The sequence below is a fragment of the Corylus avellana genome, chromosome ca11 (assembly GCF_901000735.1).
Source record: "Corylus avellana chromosome ca11, CavTom2PMs-1.0".
NCBI lineage: Eukaryota > Viridiplantae > Streptophyta > Magnoliopsida > Fagales > Betulaceae > Corylus > Corylus avellana.
The window spans coordinates 1832666-1856925 of NC_081551.1; the positions used below are offsets into that span (position 1 = coordinate 1832666).

Here is a 24260-nt window from a genome sequence, read left to right on the forward strand (position 1 = left end):
ATTTTCTGATTTCACCAATTCAACCCATCAGTCCAAACCTAAAGAAATCGACCTCACAGCCTGTGGGATGAATAGTTCAGTTTTAATAAACCCCACTAACACCTAAGTCTCTCAATGACTCTCAAGTCTCACCCTCAATCAATTTAACACAACAAAGCATTAATCCTAAAAACTTGTGTCCCCCTACCTCTCAACTCCCTGAAGTCCATAATTCCTTGTACTTCAAAATCTAATCAATTCAATAATGATGACAACAATCAATGACTTTGGACAAACTGTAATAACCGGAGCATGCAATTGATTACAAATCAAGAAGAAAACGAACTGACTATGGACTCTGCATAGAAATTACTACATTACAACGATGACCTACATTCAAAAATTCCTTGAATATCAACCAAAATTTCTATTAGTGACATAGTAATCATCATAATATGATTCCAATTCCTGAACCCAAAAAAAGGAAGAAAAAAAATCAAAGCATACTAGCAAAATTTTAATTGACTACACAATTCATCATCGCTAAATCATCTCATACTGCAATGCTGAAGTAATTCATGGTCTCTTGTAACCCTAAACAGCATTCATATAATGAAAACAATTTTAACCTTGAAGTTTTGGCATAAATTGTAGAATTACATAAATTCCTAATTCGACTCCTCGTTTTAACTTCTCAAAATACATCACAGAGAATTTATCTGAGAAAAATACATGGTTATTGGTTAAGCAGTTAAATCCCGCCTTTTTAACCCGGAAGAGAAACCCTAAGACTAACATAATGTAAATAATTGCAAAACCCCAAACCCTAGAAGTACACAACCATATCAAATCCAGACTCACATATCAAATTGAAGAGCGGTACCAACGTGGTTGTTCTGGGTTCACTTCGGGGGCTGGGATGGGGTGCCCAGGAGGCTGGCCTGTTGGAGCTCGAGCTCGTTGAGCTGCTGCTCGCGGTCCATCTCGATGATGAGAGGCACCACCAGGACGAGGAAGGTGGTGCCGGCGATCCACGCTGCCTTTCCAGTGCTCTTCAGGAGCTTCTTCGTCACGAACGCGGCGTCGCACGCCGCCTGCCTGCCCCGCAATACGATAGGCGACTCCCTCAGCCTTGCGATCACGCTGCTGCTGTTCTCGCCGCTCTTCGCGCCCCGTCTCTCTGGCAGGGACACTCCGCCTCTTCGGGGTTGGGACGCCATAGCGAGAGAGTAGGTGGCTGCTGAACACGAGGGTTTTTAACTCTACAAAGAGTTTTTATTTTTGGTACAATGTTTTTATTTTTTCATTCAATGTTTTAAGAGATGACAAATCTAGTATTTTAGATTTTGAAAAATATTGAATCACCACCTCCGTTTATTTTCATCAATCCCCTATTAATGGGGATTCGGCTTACATGCTGTTATTTTAATAACAGCATATATGTTGTAGTTTAATCAACGGTCAAAATTAAATTTTTCAAAATCTCTCTTCATTTTCTCTCCTATTAAAAGTTTCTAAAAGTAAGTTAACTTTAAAATTCAATCTTAACCGTTAATTAAACTATAGCATACATACTGTTATTTTAATAATAGCATGTAAGCTCGATGCCACATTGCCACTAATGGAAGTCCACGTCATCACTACATAATCATGTAATATCATGACACGTATCTACCTTCAAAAAATAAAAATAAAACAACAACAACTAAACGGTAAATTCACGTCGATATAACATTAAACTAAAAAAGTGGAATGATTTAACCTCCTTCTTCTTCAAACCGAAGCTTCCTTCTCCATTTGCGGCCAATAAAAGCATGAACCGTAGACCACGAGCTCTAAACCCAACATATCAAAATTACACAAGAACCTCCACAAAAGGCACTACTTCGCTTTGGGATCGATTTCGCTACAAAAACTCTCAAATTTTGTTTTTCTTTTCTTCCTTTCAGCAAATCAAACCCAAATTAGTAGGCTTTAAGCTCAAAATCGAGTGGCCAATTTCCCAGTTTTCTTATTTTATCATTTCCATTGTCCACTAATCTCGCATCAAATGAACAAAGCAGAACCACAATCTAAAACCCTATTTCATGATGCCGACGGCACCGAAGACGAGGAGCGCGACGGTGAGAGCGATCTCCTTGATGGGAGGCTTGTTGTTCACCACATAAGATGTCTCCATCATTATGTCCTCGTCCGTTATCGAGAACGCGTGGTCCACGTACGCCATTGATCTCCCTGCAAGCTCTTTGATTCTCGCACAGGTTAAAGGTTTTCTTGGATAGGGTGGAAGAGTTGGGACGACAGCAGCGATTAATAAGGTAAACCTAGACCGACACGAGAATCCAACAACCCTAAATCGCAATCGCATCAAATTTGGGGGAAAACACGAACGGGAAAAATGGGATAAAGGGGAAAAATGTCAAATTATTTCACTTTTTTTGTTTAATGTTATATTGACGAGGATTTACCGTTTAGTTTTTTTTTTTTTTTTTCTAAGGTGGACACGTGTCACGATATTACGTGGAGATAGCGTGGTCTTCTGTTAGTGGGGGATTAACGGAAATTAACGAAGGTGGTGATTCGGTCTTTTCCAAAATCTGATGTACTAGATTTGTCATGTTTTAAAAATTAAGGGGGGGAGGAGGGAGAAATAAAAACATTAAAACCCAGGTACTAAAAAGGTTATTAACCCTTATTTTTAATTTAAAGAGTTTGAAAATTGAGTACCATTAAGGTATATAAACTATTATTCGACTGTCATATAATTATCCTATAATTAAAATGATGTGACAATAAAAATTAACTAATATTTATTTTTATTTAAAGTGCAATGATCTTAACTTCATGAGGCGTGATCCCGATTGAGCTACCCTTAGATATTAAAGTCCTTACTATCCGAGTTGTATAGTAATTACTAAATAGCATTACTTTCATTATTTTTAACAATAATTGATCTAAAAGTTGCTTGATAATCTCGAAATTGCCCATTAACATTGTTGACATTTGTAAATTAAAACTATAATTTGTAGGGTTACTCCAAAAACAATAACTAATCCAATTATTTAAAAGAAATAGTTAAGAAATTATCAAGAGTAATGCTACACACATGATACAACACACACATTTTACAAATACCCCACAATATCGATGTCAAAATTCCAACAAACCCTATAAATTTTTTTGTTTTCAATGATGATTGTCGAGTGATCAAGGGGGTAGTTCGGACTATCATGTTGACATTGTGTGATACAAATGTAAATTCTAACAGTACTCTTTTCACAATGAGTAATGTTAACAATCTCATTTTTATCTCACAATGTTAACTTGACAATTCCATTCAACTTTGGATCAGTTTATTCTTATTTTTTAAATGAGATATGTAAAGGTTAGTTGAAGTTGTCATGCCGTATAGTTGTTGGATACAAAATTGGTGTATAACAATACTTTTCACAATGTTGACGTGACACTTCCAATAAACCCTATGATTCGTCATTGTTAACAAAAAAATCCAACGATTGGTTAGGATTGTCATATTAACATTGTGAGATCATTCTAAAATAAAAATGTAATATTATTATTTTTCTTTTGAAAGACAACGGCTATTTAGCATTCTCTCAACATTCCCAGGTGAGTTGGTATGCTCTATCCACCTTTAACTAAAAAGGTAAAGAAAAAAAATACCAATAATGGATGAAGAATACCAACTTAACCAAGAATTTATAAGAATATTAAAGTAAAAGTTGTAATAGCCCAAACATTTTTAAAAAAAAAGGGGAGGGTTAAATACTTGTTTACTACATGCGCTTTTGGCTCATTATTGAATAAACACCTCAATTTGCAAAAATGTCACAAACGGTACATGTGGGCATCTTATAAACACAATTGGTACTTGTGTTAAATTCTATCAAAAAAACTTAATGGCCTATCATGTTAAACCTATTAGTGGGTTCCATATCTCTCATATGCAACATTAATATTATTTTAATAACAAAAATAATAATAATAAGTAAAATTCAAAAAAATTAGGGATGGTTCGACCACCCTCTATAGTCGGCTTGATCACTCTCTATAATCGGTTTAGAAGTGGTTGAACCATCCCAAATAGCCAAATGAAAATGACTAAAAAGTACATCTCTTGGCCCCGACCACCCCCATTTAGCCACCCCCTATGAGGATGGCCAATATTATCATCACCTTCGTAATCAAAAGCCCATATCAAACCATCTTCCATCATCAAAAGGCTAGGGTACAGATTCAACACCAACACCATATATATATACCATAAAACCATTCACACCCAATCCTCCACAATATAAAATGATCTCTGCAGCCCCCATATACAATGCCTAGTTACGTGTTCTAAAGGGCCCTCGCTGCAAATCTGAGCCCGAGAATCCTTTCTTCTTGGTTTCCAAGCCAAGAAATGGAAATGGCACCTTTTCAGACGTTCCACGTGCCTGTTAATTACTTCTGCCTTAGTTTACACTCTTCCTAAAGTATACATATATTGATATATACTTCCTTATACGTAGGCATCAATGCTTCAAGAAGAACAAGTGGTTTTCTGATTTCATCTTCTCTAGAAAAGAAACCTCATAAGTGAGTTCCCTCCTTTACCTATCTATTCATCTTCCATTTTAGTGTTTATTCTTTTATTTTTCTCTCTAAATGATATGTTTTATACAAAACATAAAACAAGCGGGTATGTTTTTTTTTTTTTAAGGTGAATAACGGAAATAAGATTCAAACTCAATTCTTACTTCGTTGTCATAATCGTAAGTTAATAAGAAAAGGGGGTAAATTATATATATATAGAGAGGTTTGAACTTGTTACTTATCATGTGAAAAGTGAATCTTTTCCAAATAGCCCGGTTATTCACTTTTTCCTTGTTTTATTCTGATATAGTGATATATTAGTATATTCTTTCGATTATAGTTGCTGTAAATTTGTGATCTCATATATGATAATCGTTAGAGTAATGCTATTTAGTAGAATGATATACTTAATTAAGCCTTTTGTTTTGGGGTTTTAAAGTGTATGCAAGTGCGAAGGTGAGGGCAAACAAACAAGATGATCAATTTTCTCTCCCAAATGATGGTGAATCATTGCTGATTTTGAGGATTAAGGACTCCCTATCCATTAGAGGTATATGTTGCCCTGCTTTATCATCCATTAACATTCAAATTGTAGTTATGAACTTCTAATTTATAGTAATATTTTTTTCTTTGAAAGGCTGTATATGTAATATATCAATATCAAACAAAGTTTTATTTTAAACTGGATTAGACGAATCAACTCTAATATGTGTTTTTTTCACAGACAATCAGAGCCATTCTCCACCATCTCTTGCCAAAATCACAAAGGCTCACATCCCAAAGCTCGGAGCTCAATCTATATATACCTCCAGAGGTAAAAGTAGTTTCGACTATTTTGTATTGAAAATAACAAATAAAATGGAGAATAAAAAAGTGTTATTAAACAAAGCTAAAATCAGGAGTGTTCAGTAATGTTCACACATATGCCTTGCTTTCTTTTTTCTTCTTACTACTAAGCAATTTAATGGAAGAAAGGGTGATGTAGAATGTAGATCAGATGAGATGTTTTGGTGTTTATTTATCAAATAAAACATCTTTCTTCTCAGAAACAGTGAAGAACAATGGACAAAGTCATACAAATACCAAATCGAATATTACAGCTAATTCAGTTCCACCCCCACGAGCTGTCTTGTCCAGTCCAGGTAATATTTACATTTTGGTCAATTTGAACAATCACCACAGAGAGAGTAAGTGAGGTCCCGGACAGTTCGAGGTGCGAGGCTCATCTGTCTTCCTTTTAAGGTTGTCTGAATTGGCTGCAATTCCGTGCGGTCTTTTTTTGACCGGTAAAAGCTTCTTCCACACTAAAATTTGACAGTATTCTGTTTGCAGACAATGATGGGATGATTGGAAGTAGAAAGAAATTGATGGAAGAGAAATCTTGGCATTCTAGTACAAATGGGAAGATGCAAGGCCAAAATAAGGTGAAGGCAGCAAGGCCTCTGAGCAAGAAAAAGGGCTCCAAGGAAGTATCAGATAATAAGAGTAGCCTTAAGCAAAGGAAACTTCATGAACAGAAGCCACATCTCAGAGAAGGAAAATCAAGCCCCAATGCTATATGATTTTGCTTTTATGCAGTTTCAGAAACTTCATGCTTAATTTTGAATATGCCAAATGCCTTGGGTGGCTTCTTGATGCTTGGTTTTAAACTTTTTAAAGTGCAATGTTTTTTGAATTGTATTGGGAATATTCAATTGAAATTGAGTGAAATTTAGAGATGGAACTCATTACTTCTGTTATTGAAAATGAAAGGTAAATAACAGTGATAATGTTTGAACTAAGGGTTTTTTTTCCGATACACGTTAAATTACTATTTGCCGTAAAAGTATAAGTTTATATCAAATAACGAATTTAATCATTTAACTAATATTTTAACGCTTCTCCTTCCATGTGGGCTCAAACTTTTAATTCATACGTGAGACCTAACACGTAAAATATTTAATTGTAATAATAAATAAATTGTAGAATCGATATTCGAACTTATGACCTTAACTTTAATATATACCATGTTAAATTAAATTTACTTGTCAAAATTTATTACTTAATTTTTTCGCTCGTGATATTCTATATGGCACTCATATGAGTGTTACAGTAAATTAATAAAGAAATTGTAGTAAATGCAAGTAATGCTTAAATCTCAAGTGAGTTTTTTATTAACAAAATACTCATTATAATTGCTGTTGAGAAATAGTCTCATATTGCATGTGGACAAGATTTTGGGCATGTTTACAAGGAATGAGCAACTCTCTCTTATTGAACTGGTTTTATGAGATGAGTTAGGCCTACGAATTTCTTCATTGTATCGGAGACTAATATAGGAAGAATGAGAGCCTACACTATTTACCCCGTAACAATTACCAGGAAAAATATCGGCTTACACGTGAGGGAGGGTGTTGAGAAATAATCCCATATTGCTTGTGGACAAGATCTTGGACATGTTTATAAGGAATGAGCGGGCAACCTTATTTTATTGAACCGGTTTTAATTGCTACCCCGAATTGTGATTTGGAAATTCTCCATATGTGATCATACTTTATTCCCTTGATGAAAAAATCAATATTCATTTAAAAAAACATTTGTTTGAAGAATATGAAAACCTCTTAGAATATTCAAAACAACGATAGATCCATCAATTTAATTAGTTTCGTTGTTTGGAAGAGTATATTTAAAAATTATAAAAACAATACTATTATAATAATGAAATAATGGTTATAGTAATGGCAATGGTATTATAATTGTAGCATTAATAGTGATAGTTGCCACTATAATAATAGAGCAATGACAACAACAATAGGTCAATATTGAGCATTATTTTAGTGGGGCTCATGTTTAAAAAAAGTGTATGATAAAATTGTCAGAAGTGTTTATGAAATAGTATTGAACAGAATAAAAAAATTAAGATAGCCTTCATTTTTTTTTTTTTTTTTTGTTCAGTTGAATAAAGAATGGTTCCTTTTCACTCATGATCCAAAAGGAAGAAGGAGGGACAATCCTAAAAACGAAAAAAGGGTAGGCTCTCCAACAATAAACCCAAAACAAATTAAAGCGGTGTGGAAAGATAATCTTTACATCTTAAAAAATTATATAGACAGTCTCCACATTTGAAAAAATAAAGCTAATGAAAAACATTTCGTGTTTATTTATTAAAAAATATTTTGTTTTAAAAGAATTTTGTGATTTTTTATTGGAGAAGAATTTTTCAACTATTTGAAATTTGAAAACCCAACAAATCAACGGGGCCACAACTAGGGGTGTTCAAACGGAGTAGTTATAATTGTCCCACCAATCGCTAATCGTTTAGGGTGGTTGCGGTTAATGGTTTTAGGAGTATATATATATATATACTCCTAAAACCATTAACATTAAAAATGGCATCGTTTTGGCCGTATATTATTGTATGCATGTAAAATATAATGTGGTACATTATGTTTTGGGCCAAGCCTTATTCAAAAATATTGCCCGTCCCCAAAAAACAACATGTTCTTTTCATCTTTTTGAGAACACTTAGGCTTAAAACACTTAGAAAACCCAAAAGCCAATATAAAAAAAGTGGTTATAAAACTGTCGGTTATTAATTTGAATTACCATTAACTGCCAAAGGCAGTTGATGATATAAATCCTTTTGATTAATGAGGATTTGATTTGTGATTATCTTTTTGTGAAATCAAAAGGATTTATATCACTAACAGTGGTCATAGGCAATAATCACCAATCGTGATTACTTGTGCAGCCCTAGATACAATGAGTCTATGACTTTCTGCTATAAATAACCGCAAACCTCAATCGCTTGTGTGGCCCTAGCTACAACCCACGAGTCGATGACTTTTGCTGTTAAGTGCATTTTCTTCGTCTTTATCCGCACGGCCCAAATCAAACCGTCCGTATTTTCCCACGGCCCAGATCCCACACCAGCATCAGGTACCATAGTCCCGCCCACACCCCGCCATCCACGATATAAAATCTTCTCCCATATTCCATACCCTACTACTGCCACTACTCAATTTACAAAACCTCAAGCCAAAACCAAAAACCTTCGAAGCGAAATCCAGAGCTCTCTGCAAACGACGCCGTTTTGCCTTTTCCTCAGGTACTCCCCTTAAGCATTTCTTTGTCCCCTTTGTTTCGGTCTCGGATACTCGCAGTACGAATTAGGGTTTAGAGTGCGAAACGAAACCCTAGGTTTATTGTGTAGCTCTGAAAACATTGGTCTGTGATTCTGTGTACGGATCTGAACCGCGCGTTTTGTTTTTGTGAAATTATTGCTTGTTTTGTGTAGCTTTGGTGGTTAATGTTTTTGTAGACTGGTAGCATTTGTTAACTTTTAGTTCACAATGTTCACAGCAATATTTACAGCTGAGAAATGTTTCAGTGGTCCTTAATTTCATGTTTTAATCCTGCTCCAATGTATAGGAACAGTGAGATTATGTCAAATGCTGAATACTTACTGTGCTGAACAAGTAAACTTACTGTTTTTGATGATTGGGTTATAGCCCAGGAAAAAAGATGATTGGGTTATGCATTTGGCTAGATATAGGGTAAATTTCTGTATATTTGGCTTGTTCATGGGGCTTGTTTGGTACATCATATTCGTGAAAACTTAATTAGGAAATTGTGACTCTATGTAAAAACTTTATTGGACTTTATGAATGGTGCAAAACTGATCAGAATTCTTCCTAATTAGAGGTATAATTTTTATGTGTACTTGGGTTGCGCCCCCTCTACACTTCTAATGAAATTGAATTACTTATATATAAAAAAAAAGTTAACAAGAATTCCCCCACCACCAAAGCAATACCTCTATCTGTTGCCGCAGCACCACCACTGCTGCAACACATCTAAGTAGTTGTTGCTGCTGCCTGCGACCACTGAACTACCACTGCAGCTCCTCAATTGCATCATGACTGCCATCCCAGCACTGCAACTAATTGAGCTCCATTTTTAAGTTTTAACCATGTAACATGTGGCACCTCTTTTCCTCCCTTTACTGCTGCCATACCATTGGTTGCAACACCTTGACCTCTATTGCTGTGATTTGGTCCCACTACATTTCTGGGGATGGAAACGATACCAGCTGAGCATAACATGGGAGTGGTATAAGATTTTTGTTATTCTTTTTCTCATTAAGGGAGTTTTCTCTTGTATGTTTCTTGTGTACTAGGGTTACACCCCTATGTGCTTTTGATGAAATGCGTTACTTGTAAAAAAGGAGTGGTATAAGTTCGGGTTTACAAAAGTCCAATTGTTTGGAAAAAGTGGGTCATTTTCATTGTACATGAATCACATGGGAACATGATTTCCTAGTGCGAAGAGAAGTTATAGATCATTGTCACAAGATACTGTTGCTTTTAATAAGTAATAGACATCTGATAATAGAACGTGCTTGTGATACGTGTTCTACCAACATCTATTTTTTTAGTTGTTCTTTTATTCTTGACCTCTTTTATATGCAAATTAAGACTAACATTGGTTAAAAAAAAGAAAAGTATCAACTTTTGACATTTTGGGCAAGTTCATACTTTTCATTCACCACCCTGATATCATGATGTGTATTAACGAGTTCCTCACTTGACAACGGTGTGCGTCCAGTCATTTATGATCCTGAGAGACCCTGGGGACCTAATAACATGACTGTTGCTTTCCAATTGGACTTTTTAGCATATAATCGTTTATCATGCTTGCCTGCTCCTCTTACCGAGGAAAAATTTTCTAGGGCTTGGCTTGCCTTTTTTACTAGCCTAAAATTCTAGCTTGAGCTCTGTTTGCTTGGCTTAGCAAACAGAATAAAAAAGCAACTCTTGTTTGTGTTACTCTTCATTTGATTTGCTACTCTACACATCACATGCATCAAATATGTTAGCCCCTCAGCTGCCTGGCTGCCTCCCTCCCCCAATATCCTTCTTGTTCCTTTCCAAATTAAATCTGAAAGTGGTTAGTGGTTGATAAATATTTTTTGGATTGCCATTGCAATCGTTTTTGTTTGAAAAGAATTGATGCAAAAACATGCAGTAGGACTGCATTTGAATGCTTATTGCTCTGATGTTATGCATGCTTTTCCTGAATTTATCAAAAGTTACAGTTGTAATATTTTTAGTTTTGCAGGGTATACTACCGAGTAATAATCTGTTCATCAAGTATGGGAGACAGTGAAACAGTAGTTTCTGAAACGTCTGCTGCCATGGGCTATGAACCTGCAAGCTATACTTCCACTGGCTACACTGATGCAAGCTCAAATGTTGTTCCCAATACTGATGCTTCCCCCTCCGAGGCTACTGGAGATTTTGCTGCTTCTGCTGCTCAAGCTGATGCAAATTCAACTCTTCCCGGTGGTTCTGATTTAGGAGACGGGAATGTATATGGTACAGAACCTAATCCTGTCATGCAAGAAGCTCATGCGAATACAACATTTGAAACTGAGCCAACTGTTAGTAGTGAGAAAGTTACTGATCCAGAAAACGCAGCAACAAAGTTGTCTCAAGTAGCTGGTACTAATTATTCCGTTAATGCTAGTGTTGGTGAAGCGGGAAATCTGGCAGTTGAGAACGGAAATGCTTCAGATATTGTGGGGAGAGCTGTTGATGAGCAACAGTTTGATGGTTTTGGTGTGTTTTTCTTTCCTCTGCAATTTTTGTTATACGGATTTGTGATGGGCAAGGCGGTTTTTATTTTTTATTTGTTATATTCATCATAAATCACGAGCACATGATACTAAGCACACGATGTGGAAATCTTTAAAGTTTTTGTTAAATAACTAGAAAAGCCAGTTCCAGCACTACTTATTATATCTTCCTTCATTGGAATTATATTTTACGTACATTTTATTTTTCTTGTAAGTGCTAAATTTGCCAATAAATCAACCTCTTTGCTTAAATAGCATTTAATTGATCTTTGTTTATAGAAAAAACAAGTTTTAGACAGATGCATCTGATATTGAACTTCATGATTTTTGTTCCATGGATTTATTGTCTTGGTTTGATTGATCTTGTTTTAAACCCGTTTCATTTTTATTTGTAGTACCAGCTATGTCCGCTGAAGAAGATCGACTGTGGAACATTGTGAGGGCTAATTCTTTAGATTTTAATGCATGGACTTCCCTGATTGAAGAGACTGAGAAGGTGGCGCAGGTATGTGATCATTAATTCAGATGTATGATGAATCATTTGGTTGATTTTGCCAATCTCTTATGGTGAGGAAGGTTCTCAACAAATTGGCTATGTGGTTTTGATGTGCTTATCTATTTACATGCTAGATCGCATGTGTTGTATCTCTTTATCTATTTGATACCCTGAGTAATGCTATACATCACTCCTTATCCTCTCCAAGCCTATGTGGTGTAGTCTGCCGTAGCGTTTGGTGCATGAAAATTGTTTTTTTGGTTGGGGGGACCACACCATGTATGCTTTGGGAAATTGGGGGTGCGGGTGATGTATAGTATTACTTCCAATACCTTACATGAGCTAGTTGTTGCAGGTCAATCTACATGTCTAATAACATGCTTATGTGTTAGTATATTCTTGCCCTTTTGTTTGGAAAAAATCTCTATTTACATGTCTTGTGAAAGGGAATATCACCTTTTTAGATGGTGACTACAAATTGGCAGGATGGCATGCAATTTCAAAGATGGCCTGTATTGTACCTCTCTTTAGCTTTCTGATACTTTAGTTTATATGTACATTATGGCTGTCTGAAACACCACTAGCTTATTTTTATACCTAGGTGTTAATATGTTCTCACCCTTTTGTTTGGAAAAAAATTTCTATTAATCTGTCTTGTGAATGGGGATATTAACTTTGCAGATAGTGACTACGAATTTGCAATAAGGTCCATTGAATTCAAAACATAATTTCTTTTTAAACTTTCCCGATTTATTGTATTTTAGATTCTCATCTCTAAGAGAACCTGTCGTGCATGTACTTGAGGTTTGTAATTTTCCTAATAAATTCTTATAATTTCCCCAAAAAAAATCTGAAAATAACATGTCAAGTTTTGTTATATATGAGTTTCAATTTTTTTGAATGTAGAGGCCCTATAGCCATATAGTTCTGTGTTCCCTGAGAAGAATTTTTTTCCTAGAGTGCCATTGTGAGCATATGTGAAAATAATATGTCAAGTATTTTGGGCTGTTGCTTTTGCAAAAATCTGGATTTTCTTTGTTTAGATGGATTCCTTTTTTTGGGTTTGTGTAATATGGTGTACTAGTAAATGTGTAACAAACATGGTTTCTTTTGGAAATTTTGTAATGTGTATTTTTTTTTTTTTTGTTAATAAAAAATTTAGTATCCTTCCAATGAGAATTCCCTCGATATTTGCTTTTTCTAGTTTTTTTCTTCAGACTTCTGCTTTCTAGATTCCTGCCCCTTGATTTATGTGGTTGGTGTTATTATTATTTTAATATAATTTTTTGTCTCTGCGCTTTGGAGGACCGATCCCGGTTGAACTAACATATTCCTCTATATCCCTCGTGCAGGAGAACATATTGAAAATACGAAAAGTTTATGATGCTTTTCTGGCAGAATTTCCTTTGTGTTATGGTTATTGGAAAAAGTATGCAGACCACGAGGCTCACCTAGGCTCAGTTGATAAAGTTGTGGAGGTTTATGAACGGGCAGTTCAAGGAGTGACCTATTCGGTGGACATGTGGTTGCATTATTGCATATTTGCCATAAGCACATATGGAGATCCAGACACTGTCCGAAGGTAATAGATGTTGATTTAGCTTTTATTTATTTATTTATTATTATTATTGTTATTTGTTAATCGGCGTTGGGAGATCATGATTGCATGGTTTCCTCAGTCACAAGGCTATAGTATTTTTTGCTGCTAACATCATTTCAGTATGCCTGCAACAGTGATTCTTCACATTTATGGCGGAAAGATTTGATGGGAATGCACTTCAGAAATGCTTTGTTTCTGATGTGCAAACCCTTGATTTGATGCTACTGTACGGGGTAGCTGTTTTTAGGATCATTTTCAATTCTTTTGTCTCTCGTTATACCCCTTCTCTTCTTGCCTTTTTCTCCAAAGGCTTGTGCAATAGTAATGTAGTTATCTTTGAAGTATGGCTATCTTTAACTTTGACACTCTGAGGTGCATCAATATGCAATTTGCTGCTGGGAAGATCTCGTCAGGTTAAGGGCTAAGATGGCCTCTTTCACTGCTCCATTTCTCGGACATAGTATGGTTTTTTTTCAGGAAGGTAAATGCAGCGTTTGGAAGTGATATGCTGTTACAATGAATTGTTTCTTCTCCTTGTCATAGTGTCACTGTCACCCATTTATGGATGTGCTTGTGTTAACTGAGCTGATGCTTTTACTTATAGAATCACAGTACCTTTTATTTTTATGGTGTTTCAGGCTCTTTGAACGAGGGTTAGCTTATGTTGGAACAGATTACCTGTCTTTCGCTCTTTGGGATAAATATATTGAATATGAATACATGCAGCAGGAATGGGGCCGCCTTGCTATGATTTACACCAGGATTTTGGAGTATCCAAATCAACAGTTGGATCGCTATTTTAACAGGTAATTCCTTGACTCCTTTTACTTTGCCCATACATCTATTTGTTAGCCTCATACTCCTTAGTTGTGGGCGTAGGTTTCTTATCGTAGCTCTGTTTCCTGTAAACTTACAGTGTTGCATTGAGCACCTGTGGGTTGGTTGAAGGTCTTTGTGGCAGGTTTTGGAATTAGTATGGTTGGATGTTTTCCTCACTCCTAATTGTGATCTTTGCTGGTTCACTAACTTTGAGAGAAAATTTTTGTACTAAGCTTGATATCCTTGGATTTATGAACATATCCTGCCAGTTTGCAATTTGCTGATTTTGTAATCTTCCGTATATGTCATCAATTACAACATCTTTGTCTCTCCAAAGAGCCCCTGATGTCTTCAAGATTTGAGTCTTATTTTTTATATTTTTGTGTGGTTTCATGTCTTGTTTATTGAAATAAGGTGATGTGCACCACTTCTTTGTTATTTTGCATAATATTTCCTTTTTGAATAATTATATACATCCCTGGTGCCTATGGTTCTACAGCTTCAAAGAGTTAGCTGCAAGTCGACCTTTGTCTGAATTACGGACTGCTGAGGAAGCTTCTGCAGCAGCAGCTGCACTTTCAGACGCTAGTGTCCAAGAAAACGAGGGAGAGGTTCATCCTGATGCTGAGGAACAATCTCCTAAACCTGTAAGTGCTGGCTTAACAGAAGCAGAGGAGTTGCAGAAGTATATCGCCATTAGAGAAGAGATGTATAGGAAAGCTAAAGAGTTCGATTCTAAGATCATTGGTTTTGAAACAGCTATTAGGAGGCCATACTTTCATGTGCGACCCCTCAATGTTGCAGAGCTTGAAAATTGGCATAGCTATTTGGATTTTATGGAAAGGGAAGGTGACTTTAACAAGGTATTTGAGTTGTTTGTTTTCTGTTTCTCTGTTTTGTAGTTTTTAGTTGTCCTCCTTGTTACAATTGACTCACAGTTAAGTAATATCTGCTGCCCGATATCCTTTATTGGCTAAACCGTTGGATGAAGCAACTTTTTAAACGGGAAATTGAACTGAGACTTAAAGCATGGGCCTTCGATTTGGTTTCTTTAAGGCTAAGTACTTCAAACCCTCATTTGTCAGTGGACGTTCCAGGTTGATGATGTGTTTGTATAGTAAATTTTATTCTTTTTAAAGTTCCAATGTTATGCATGCAGGTGTCTTCTTATCTTCCTAACCATCTGTCTGTCAGGCAAGGAGGGTCCCTCCCTTCGTATTTGAGGGGCCCCTCTGTTCCGCTAACGGAGTATATCTTATGCATATCTCCTTTGTGCTTTGTGATATCCCTTTAATTAATTTAATGAAGATGGCTGTATAATGTGATGTCATTTTTCTTTAATGTGAATCAGGTGGTCAAGTTATATGAAAGATGCCTGATTGCTTGTGCCAATTATCCTGAGTATTGGATACGATATGTTTTATGCATGGAGGCTAGTAGTTGCTTGGATCTTGCAAATAATGCACTTGCTCGTGCAACCCAAGTCTTTGTCAAGGTAGGAAATTCTTTATCAGAATATTCTTAATTGGTACAGTGGGATAGAGATAGAGAAGTAAAGGGCAGCAGGAGACTGGAAAATAAAGTCTGGGATGGGTCTATTTGAGCCAGAGGAAATGAAGAGGAAGCAACATGCCTTGCTGGCTGTGTTGAATTGAAGATTAGGACAATAATTTTCCTACTTCTCTTCTGGCTATCATTCTTTTGCAGATAAGGGCCTAGCGTTAACACTCTTTGTGGTAGGAGGGATGGGGAAAAGGAGAGGAGTGACAAGTAAGGGAAGTTTAGTTTCCTTAATGTTGTTTGGCAGAAGGGAAGGGTAAAGAAAAGGAGTATAGCTGCATGTGTTTGGCAAAATTTTCAGAATTGGCTTTCGCTTCTCAAATGCAAAAAACTCTTCTCAAATATTTCTGTTTGGAAAACTTTTCCAAAACTCTTTTCACTTCTCAAATATTAGTTATCCAAGCGGATTTTCAGATGTGACCTTATCACTAACACACTTTTCAAAACAAAACACAAAATTCTTTCCAAAGCACAACATTTCTCAATATATATTATTTCCATGTGTATGGATTATCAATGTACAATTTTTTTTTTTCAGCTGTGGAGGATGTTGGTTAAATGTACCAAAATTAAAAAATAATTACCATAAACTTCCGGCTGCCCGGCAGTGGCCGCCATGAACTTTTGGTGGCCCCACAGTGGCTTCCATTAATGTCCGGCGGCCCCACTGTGGCTACCATTAATTTCTGGCGGCGTATAGTGGCCACCATTAATGTTTGGCGGCCCCACAATGACCACAATGATTGTCTGGTGGTCTTACGGTTGCCGCCATGAACTTCTAATGCCTTGCGGTGGCCACCATGAACTTTCGGCATCCCTACAGTGGCTGCTGGGACTGTCTGGTACGGATGCTGTGGTAGCTACCATGGAGTGTAAACTGCAATAGTTTTTTTTTCTTTTATTTTAGGGGAACACATTTTCAATTTTTTTATTTTTCAAAAATGCTTCCCAAAATTTTACCAAACGATTCGTTAATGGATTTCATATACAACACTTTTTTCAAATGTAGTCCCACTAGATCAATTCTCAATTTTTACCTTTATTAAAACCCAAAATGCTTCTCAGAAATAATTTTTCACTTTTCCACTGTTTAAGTAGTTTAAACTGATGGTAAAGAAGAAATGTCACAAACTTTTATAGGAAGCCAGCTCTCCCACCGTTGGATGAAGTGGTTTGGTGGGCGCAAAGGGTTTGTGCGTCTCCCACCTACCAAGTGAAGGGTTTCCCTTCTCTTCACTTTTCCCCTTCTCCATCCCCCCAATTCTGCCAATCAAAGATTATAAAGGGTGGGCATCTTGTGTTCTTTTTCCCTTTCTTTGTTAGTTAAATAGATTATGGGTTGGAAGACTCTTTCAACCATCATATAGTTCTTAGCCTTCCAAGAATTGTTCTTCTTTTAATTATAGATAATTTAATTTGCTTCCTTCATATTTTCTGGTCATATTATCAATATTTTTTTATAAAAGAAACACGGTATATTTGAACTATCAATGTTGTCTGCTAATGAAGCGTATGTATTTTCATCTTCCTATGTTAGCGTTCAGCCATGAGATTTGACAGACAGTTATATTCTGTCTCTATTTTTTAATTGAATTCCCTTGTATGTGATATTTTTATTTCACCAAATTTATAACAGAGACATCCGGAGATTCACCTCTTTTCTGCTCGGTTTAAAGAACAAAATGGGGATACACCTGGTGCTCGAGCTGCCTATCAACTAGTAAATGGTGAAATCTCACCTGGTCTTATTGAAGCAATTATTAAGCATGCAAATATGGAACATCGGCTGGTATGTTGGACAAAGAATGCTATTTAAGGTTCCAATTTCCCACAAATAGGTTTTTTTTTTTACCACTCAAATCTTTTCTCTTTTATGGCAGGGGAATCTGGAAGATGCTTGCTCTTTGTATGAACAGGCGATTGCAATTGAAAAGGGAAAAGAACATTCACAAACGTTACCAATGTTGTATGCACAATACTCTCGGTTTGTCTACATGGTAGGTTGGGCAACATTTTTGTCTGTTGTGTGTTTGGTGTAGCTTATAGATATAATGATTTTTGTTTGGTTTGATTCTCAAGACCTAACTGTATTTCTGCTATTCCGTCTTTTCTTTTGTTTTTGTTTTTTTTTTTCAATCTTTTCACTCCTTACAACTTATGCATGTTTAAACTTCAAAGATTTTGCGGTTGTTTTTGTTTCTTATTACTTTTTTCTTTTCTTTTCTTTGAGTCATTTTCAAGGTGAACATGGCTAAAATACACTTACCAGATTCAGCTTTAGGGAAAAGTACCTGGACTTGCTGCACGAGTGTTTCAATCTGAATAACCTTTTGTTTTTGCCTTCTTTTAGATGTTTCAATCTGAATAACCTTTTGTTTTTGATTCTTTTAGATGTTGGTTGTTTCTTCTTTGTCTTGCTGTGAATGAAAACAAAATAAAGAGTTTCTATGATGACATGAAATTCAAATGAACTGAATTTCTTGATATTGCCCCCCTTAAGCCTATTACTGTATTCATCCATTGGTACTTCCCCTTGGACATTTTAGTGATATGATTATTGGTGATTAATCTTTGTTTTGATATCAATATGTTGTAGCTGATGTCTCTCATTCCTTTTGATTTTGTTGGCAGGTTTCTGGTAATGCAGAAAAAGCTAGGGAAATTCTAGTTCAAGCACTTGAGCACGTACAACTTTCAAAACCACTGCTTGAGGTCTCACTCTCTCTCTCTCTGTGTGCATGCTTGCAGACACTTTTTGTTTTTTCAAATATCATCCCGATGATGTTCTTTCAGCTAACATGTCGCTTTTGCTTCCGTAACCTGCAGGCTTTAATACATTTTGAGGCAATTCAGACCTTACCAAAGCGAATCGATTATTTAGAGTCTTTGGTTGTTAAGTTCATAGTTTCTGACCTGGAGAGCTCCAATGTTGCTAGTCCAGCTGATAGGGAAGAGTTATCATGCATTTTTTTGGAGGTAAATTGCTTAGCAGTGAAGCTTTATGATTACATGGCTTTTTGAGTGGAAAATATAGGAGTATTATGAGTTAGTTTTCTGTTGACGATTTGGTGGGCAATTCTTCAGCATCCTTTTTTTCTTTTTCTTTTTCTTTTCTTTTTTTTTTTTTTAAAATTAATTAATTAATTAATTATTATTATTTTTAAAGAAATTGAATTTGAATAATAGAGGGGAGGGTGAACTTGGAGCTCTACCTCTAATAACACTTCCTCTCCTTGTAAGAACAGAATGGAGGGTGAAGTTGTTGGTTCAGTTTCATCCACAATTTTCCATTGAAGTAATTTCAGACTATCTACTGAAAACTATTTGCTCCTATTCTACTAATTCCGTTTGAGAATTGTATGTTTGAGATTTGATAGTTGCTCCAAGCAAATCAATAGCTGTAAATTTGTGCACTTCTTTAGTTAAAGTTAGCTCTTTTTTCTTGTCTTCTATCTTGGCATTGTGGCAGTTAACAGAAGATCCTCTCAGTTGTGTGGAATTTCAATAAGCATTTCCAATGTTTTGTTCAACTTTTTATTTTTTTTCATTTTTTAAAAAGTCTTTGATTTTTGATCAAAGACTTTTTTAAAAATAAAAAAAATGAAAAAAAAGTCTTTGATTTTTGATTTAGGCTTTCTATGTTTTTTCCTTGCGTAAGGAGTTATTGTTTGGGTCTTATGGGATTGGTTTGGGCTGGATGGTAACTTGTTTGTTCTTTAGGCTGAAGTCTTTTTAAGAGTGCTTCTATTCATCTCCCCATTATCCCCCTCCAATCCCCCCAAAGTTGATGTGGCATGGTCCTCTCAACCAAAAACCAATCCCCATGCATCAAATGCTATGGGTACCATGCCACATCAACTCTAGGGGATGGAAGGGGAATAATGGAGTGATGTATAACATTTCTTTCTTTTTAATGTTCAATGCATCATAATTATTTTTGTTCTGTTGAGTAATTTCCCATATTGTTATAATGGAGTTTATACATTTTTTTTGTCCATAATTGTCACTCTTTAACGATAAGTGCGTAGTTTAGGAATTAATATGTATCTAACTTGAACATCTTCGAGAATGGCAAACACCCATTTCCCTTGTGTTGATATTCTTTTTTCCTTCAAGGAATTATACTTGCTTCGAGATCTCATGTGCTTAAATGGACTTTTCAGTTTCTGAACGTCTATGGAGATGTACAATCTATCAAGAAGGCCGAGGATCGGCATGCCAAGCTTTTCTTACCCCATAGAAGCACCTCAGAGTTGAAAAAGCGCCATGCAGAGGATTTTCTAGCGTCAGATAAAACCAAGATGGCCAAGCCTTATTCTGTTCCTTCACCTGCACAGTCCTTGATGGGCGCATATCCTAGTGCACAAAACCAGTGGACAGCTGGTTATGGTGCACAGCCTCAAGCTTGGCCACCAGTTACGCAAGCACAGGGACAACAGTGGGCCCCTGGCTATACCCAACAGGTAGATTGTTATTTCTCAATACTAACTTGTTTACATCTATTTGTACAAATTATACTTGTTTGACATGGGCTGGCTGAGGAAAATCTTTTTCTAGTTTGCTAGAGCCTAGAGTTTCCACATTACATGGATTTTTGTGTCATAGTTAGTGTTAGCTGTTTCCCATTATTGCGTTTTGTTGGTAAATAGTTTGCCAAGTAATGTATCAAAGGGGTAAAAGCGTTAATGCATTTATATTGGGGAGAATTTATTTCTTTTTGTGTTTCTCTAGTCGCTGCAAAAGTATTTATTTTAGAACTCCCGAAAAAGCTTATTATTGTGCTCAAAACAACTGACCTCGACTATGCCCTTATCTTCAATAGCCATTGTGCTAAGTGTTGTTTCCATGTCCTGAATGAATCAAGAATTTTGGTAGTTCAGGTCCTTCAGGATGTTATTTTCACTCATAATAAACAAGAGACTCCTAACTGTGAATTTGGTTTTCCCAAGATAATCTGCTATCATGAATAATGACAACATTTCCCCCTTTTCAAGATTAAACGTGCTGATAATGTTTTGATAGCTTTCCAATTGCATGTGCATAAGGCAGGCTGTTTAAACTAGCACAAAACATTTTGAAAGACCTTCCTTTGTCATGGATGTTCTTCCTAAAATATCATCTTGCAACAGGCTGCATACAGTGCATATGGTGGTTATGGAAGCAGCTACACCAATCCGCAAGTAGCAACATCAGCACCACAAAGTGCCGCTTATGGGACTTATCCTACTACATATCCTGCACAGGTACCTAGTATTGTTTGTCATTTATTTGTTGTGGTTCAAATTTTTTTAATGTTTTATTTTTTTGCAAGCTGCTTAATGATCACTTTTTGGAGTTAAGTTACTCATTGACGATCTCTTTTGTGATACTACATTGGAACTGTTTTTATTTTTGGTCTGAATTTTCATTTTTCCTTCTTTTTGTTTGTCCTTTGTTCTCTTCTCTTTTGATGGTTTATTTGCTAGGCACGTTGGAACTGCTTTATGGTCTTTAAAATTCTTTATTCTAGAGAGAATATGCAGTCTACTGTTTGCCAAGAAAATACACGGGAATTAGGGTTATAGCCTTGTATCCTTTGGACAGGTGTCGGCCAACAGCCTTTAGGTTTGCCGGCGTTGGAGTCATCACCATTTAACCTTCTGTCTTCTATAGTTCTATTTAACCTTCTGTCTTCTATAGTTTGTTTAACAGGAGTTGCACCTCTTATCGCGACCCCAAAAAAAAAAAAAAAACAGCATGATGATATATGTGGAACCACATAAAATGGGGGGGTTTTTTTTTTCTCGTATGTTTCACAGAGGAATTTCCATTTTTTTATTCTAATTGGTACTTTGCACATTGTCAATTCTGGGACCTCTCTACTGATTATGCAGTATGTTTACGGTTGGTCTGCATAGCCAATTTTGGGACCCTGCTATGATTTTGGACGTTTGTGGGATTAAGAACTGTTTGGACAAGAATCCTTTCCATTTGAAATGGAGAGGAGGATTTAATGTTGCATCTAATTGTATAAATGATGACACATCATTTAAAGTTTTTGAATGGTGTGCCAACATATTTATCATGTGCATCATTTATACCGTTAGATGCAACAACGCTAAATGATGACCATGAAATTACTCATCTCAATTTCAAGTGAAATGAAGAGGATATTATTCCAAAATGTTTCATATGTAACAATTACACCCTTAACCCCTTGGTGCATGTTAATCTTTGTAACAGTAAGGAAAAAAAGGCAGTTCGACTTTGAAAACTATTGGTTTTCCCCTCGTTATCTCTAAAGCTGATAGTTTGCTTATAATTTTCAGCAGGCCTTCCCACAACAAAGTTATGCACAACCCACTGCAGCAGCGGTAACAATGGCGGCCCCAGCCCAGCAACCTGCTTCAGTTCCTCAGGCCTATTATGGGAGTTACTACTGAAATGGCAAGACTCTTCTTGCACTGTTTTGCCGGCTGTATTCTATTCTTTTTAACTTTTTGGTCTCTTCACAGACCTGACCGTGCCATGAGTTTTTTTAGACATGGGTATGGTGTAGCTAACAAGACTAAGGGGAGAGAGGTCTCTGTTTTAGTTGTGATACTAGCAATTGTATTTTAGTTGTATTAATTTTTTTTTTTTCCATGTATTCTCTGGAGAAATATGTGCTTGTGTTGTGACCTTTTATACTCAACTCTCTTTATATATATAGACGTGCCTTCCTCATTAGGGTTTAAAGTCGAACAGCTAAGGATCAGTTGGCTTAGTGTTTGCCAGGCCCTTGATTCAAGCCTGAGCCATGTCTTTTCCTCTTTACCAGCCTGAACCGTTCTCCTGTTTCCTTTTTCAGTGAACGGACGTGAGGGAAGGTATAAAGAGTTTAGTGACCACTTGTTAGGTTTTTAGGTGGCAAATTCAATGTCAAAATATTTTTGGACCCAAGTTCTAGGTTTAGGATTGAGCCAATACATTTTTGGAGTTAAAAAAAGAAAGAAAATCCAAGAGTTCATGTTGGTTTGAATGAAATATTGTGATAAGTTTCAGAATGCTTCTATTGCTATTCTGGTCGCACTTCGACTGAACAAAAGATCAGAAGGTGTTCTAAAGAGCTTCGTTCTAAAGCTCGTTTAGAGTTCATACGAATGAAAGGATCACAAATTGCTTTGGTTGGAGTCCCACTGGAGTTTGTGCAAATGTGACATTCAAAACTGTGAAATCCTAGTTCTTGTTTGAACAAACTTAATCTCGTTAGACTAAGGGTACATTCGGTATATCGAAATGATGATTATTTAGGAATATGAATGGGTATTACTAAGAAATAAGAAGCCGGAATGGAATGACCACTTATTTATTTGTTTGGTGTCAGTCAACATAGTAATGGCCAATTTTTTTTTCACTAGAATTTAATCAAATTTCCTAACTTTAAAAAATCATTTCCCCGAAAACCTATATATAAAATTTTTTTGAAGTGTGAAGAAAAATAAATTTTAAAAAAGGTTTTTTTTGGGAAAATGTTTCATCACTTTGCTGCAAAAGACACCAAGCTTGACTTTGCTGTAGTTTGAGAGTTTTATATTACTCCTGTCAAAATTTACAAAATAATTTTTTTTTTTTTTTTTAAGAAAAAATGAAATAGAATTGATGAAGCTTCTTGCCTTTGGTAGCATCCTTAGTCTTTACTTCAATACATTACTATAAAATGTTAAAAGGTATTAAGGGGGGGGATTCATGATTCCTTCCATACTTGGCATTATGTGCACTGTGATTTGCAACAAAACAAATCTCAACCATAAATGTTTGGAATAAATGTATTTTTGGTCCTAGTGGGTTGGAGTTTTAACAAATAGCTCACTAAGTTTTTAAAAGTGAGTAATTACTTTCTAAGGGAAGCAAAAAAGAATAAATTAGTCCATATTGGTAAAAAACTTGATAGAACCCGTTAATGTACCATATCAGCACGAATCAGGCTGGCCAAACCATCATCATGGCCATTGGAATTGGTTCGACCACCTCTATTTATCATATTAACGAATTCTGTCAACTTTTCTAGTGAGAGAGAGTAATTTATTTTTCTTTGTCTATCTGGCTATCTCAAATAGTATTTAATTACTTTTTAAAATTTGTAGAGCTATGTGTCATAACTCGAAACCACGATAACAAAAAAATGCACTTATCCCTGTAAAGTTAAATGAGGTAGTATTCTTGTATACCGTTATATTACCTTAATTGGTTTACAATCCTGTTTTCATATATATTAAATGAATAACCAACATGTTTGTTGCTACAATTGGTTGCTGAAAATTGTCATTGTCTTGTTTGGTAACTGTAAATTCAAGTGCCCAATTTGGGAGGCCAATTTGAAGTAATCCTCTATATGATTGATTGTGAAACATCAACATTGGAAGCCACAAAAACATTCACTAAAAACCACATTTCCCCTTTTGATTAACTTATGTGAGATGTCTTTGAAACAAACATTCACTTTTCTTTCTATTTCGTTTCCAAATCAGGAAACCCCAAACTCCACTTCCCCCCAACCTCAACATAAATTCTGACTTCTCCCTGCTCAGCAAAACTCAGCCACTTCTGCCACACGTAAAATGGAATCCAAATTA

General features: G+C 35.9%; 3 protein-coding genes across 6 annotated transcripts; 2 read left to right on the forward strand and 1 right to left on the reverse strand.

Annotated features, from left to right (window-relative positions):
• Positions 1 to 592: 592 nt before the first annotated feature.
• LOC132166326 (mitochondrial import receptor subunit TOM9-2-like) lies at positions 593 to 1263 on the reverse strand. Its single transcript, XM_059577129.1, has one exon. The coding sequence runs from the start codon at positions 1197 to 1199 to the stop codon at positions 882 to 884; it is 318 nt and encodes a 105-aa protein (XP_059433112.1). The 5' UTR covers positions 1200 to 1263; the 3' UTR covers positions 593 to 881.
• A 3252-nt stretch (positions 1264 to 4515) lies between these two features.
• Positions 4516 to 6256, forward strand: LOC132166798 (uncharacterized). The gene is made up of 5 exons (XM_059577684.1): positions 4516 to 4578; positions 5015 to 5125; positions 5300 to 5389; positions 5622 to 5717; positions 5908 to 6256. Coding segments are annotated over exons 1-5 (528 nt in total). The 5' UTR covers positions 4516 to 4577; the 3' UTR covers positions 6138 to 6256.
• Positions 6257 to 8554: 2298 nt separating this feature from the next.
• On the forward strand, positions 8555 to 22371 carry LOC132165268 (pre-mRNA-processing factor 39-1). 4 transcript variants are annotated; one of them, XM_059575753.1, is made up of 14 exons: positions 8555 to 8662; positions 10675 to 11174; positions 11587 to 11696; positions 13040 to 13269; positions 13926 to 14093; positions 14606 to 14969; positions 15458 to 15601; positions 17303 to 17455; positions 17547 to 17663; positions 18298 to 18378; positions 18493 to 18642; positions 19830 to 20129; positions 20796 to 20909; positions 21975 to 22371. In XM_059575753.1, exons 2-14 carry the CDS (start codon positions 10709 to 10711, stop codon positions 22086 to 22088), a joined length of 2511 nt encoding a protein of 836 aa, XP_059431736.1. In that variant the 5' UTR covers positions 8555 to 8662; positions 10675 to 10708; the 3' UTR covers positions 22089 to 22371. The 4 variants fall into 4 exon arrangements, with proteins under 4 accessions (XP_059431736.1, XP_059431738.1, XP_059431739.1 ...); XM_059575755.1 differs by having other exon boundaries at positions 21978 to 22371; XM_059575756.1 differs by having other exon boundaries at positions 11593 to 11696.
• Positions 22372 to 24260: the final 1889 nt, after the last annotated feature.

What these genes read in the sequence shown, in the direction of transcription:
- LOC132166326 (XM_059577129.1), bottom strand. Translation starts at nt 1,199, where the DNA reads ATGGCGTCCCAACCCCGAAGAGGCGGAGTGTCCCTGCCAGAGAGACGG.
- LOC132166798 (XM_059577684.1), top strand. An exon ending in ATCTATATATACCTCCAGAG is followed by an intron (nt 5,390 to 5,621) that starts GTAAAAGTAGTT and finishes CTTTCTTCTCAG; the next exon opens with AAACAGTGAAGAACAATGGA. An exon ending in AGCTGTCTTGTCCAGTCCAG is followed by an intron (nt 5,718 to 5,907) that starts GTAATATTTACA and finishes TTCTGTTTGCAG; the next exon opens with ACAATGATGGGATGATTGGA.
- LOC132165268 (XM_059575753.1), top strand. Translation starts at nt 10,709, where the DNA reads ATGGGAGACAGTGAAACAGTAGTTTCTGAAACGTCTGCTGCCATGGGC. An exon ending in GATCCAGACACTGTCCGAAG is followed by an intron (nt 13,270 to 13,925) that starts GTAATAGATGTT and finishes ATGGTGTTTCAG; the next exon opens with GCTCTTTGAACGAGGGTTAG. An exon ending in TATCATGCATTTTTTTGGAG is followed by an intron (nt 18,643 to 19,829) that starts GTAAATTGCTTA and finishes TGGACTTTTCAG; the next exon opens with TTTCTGAACGTCTATGGAGA.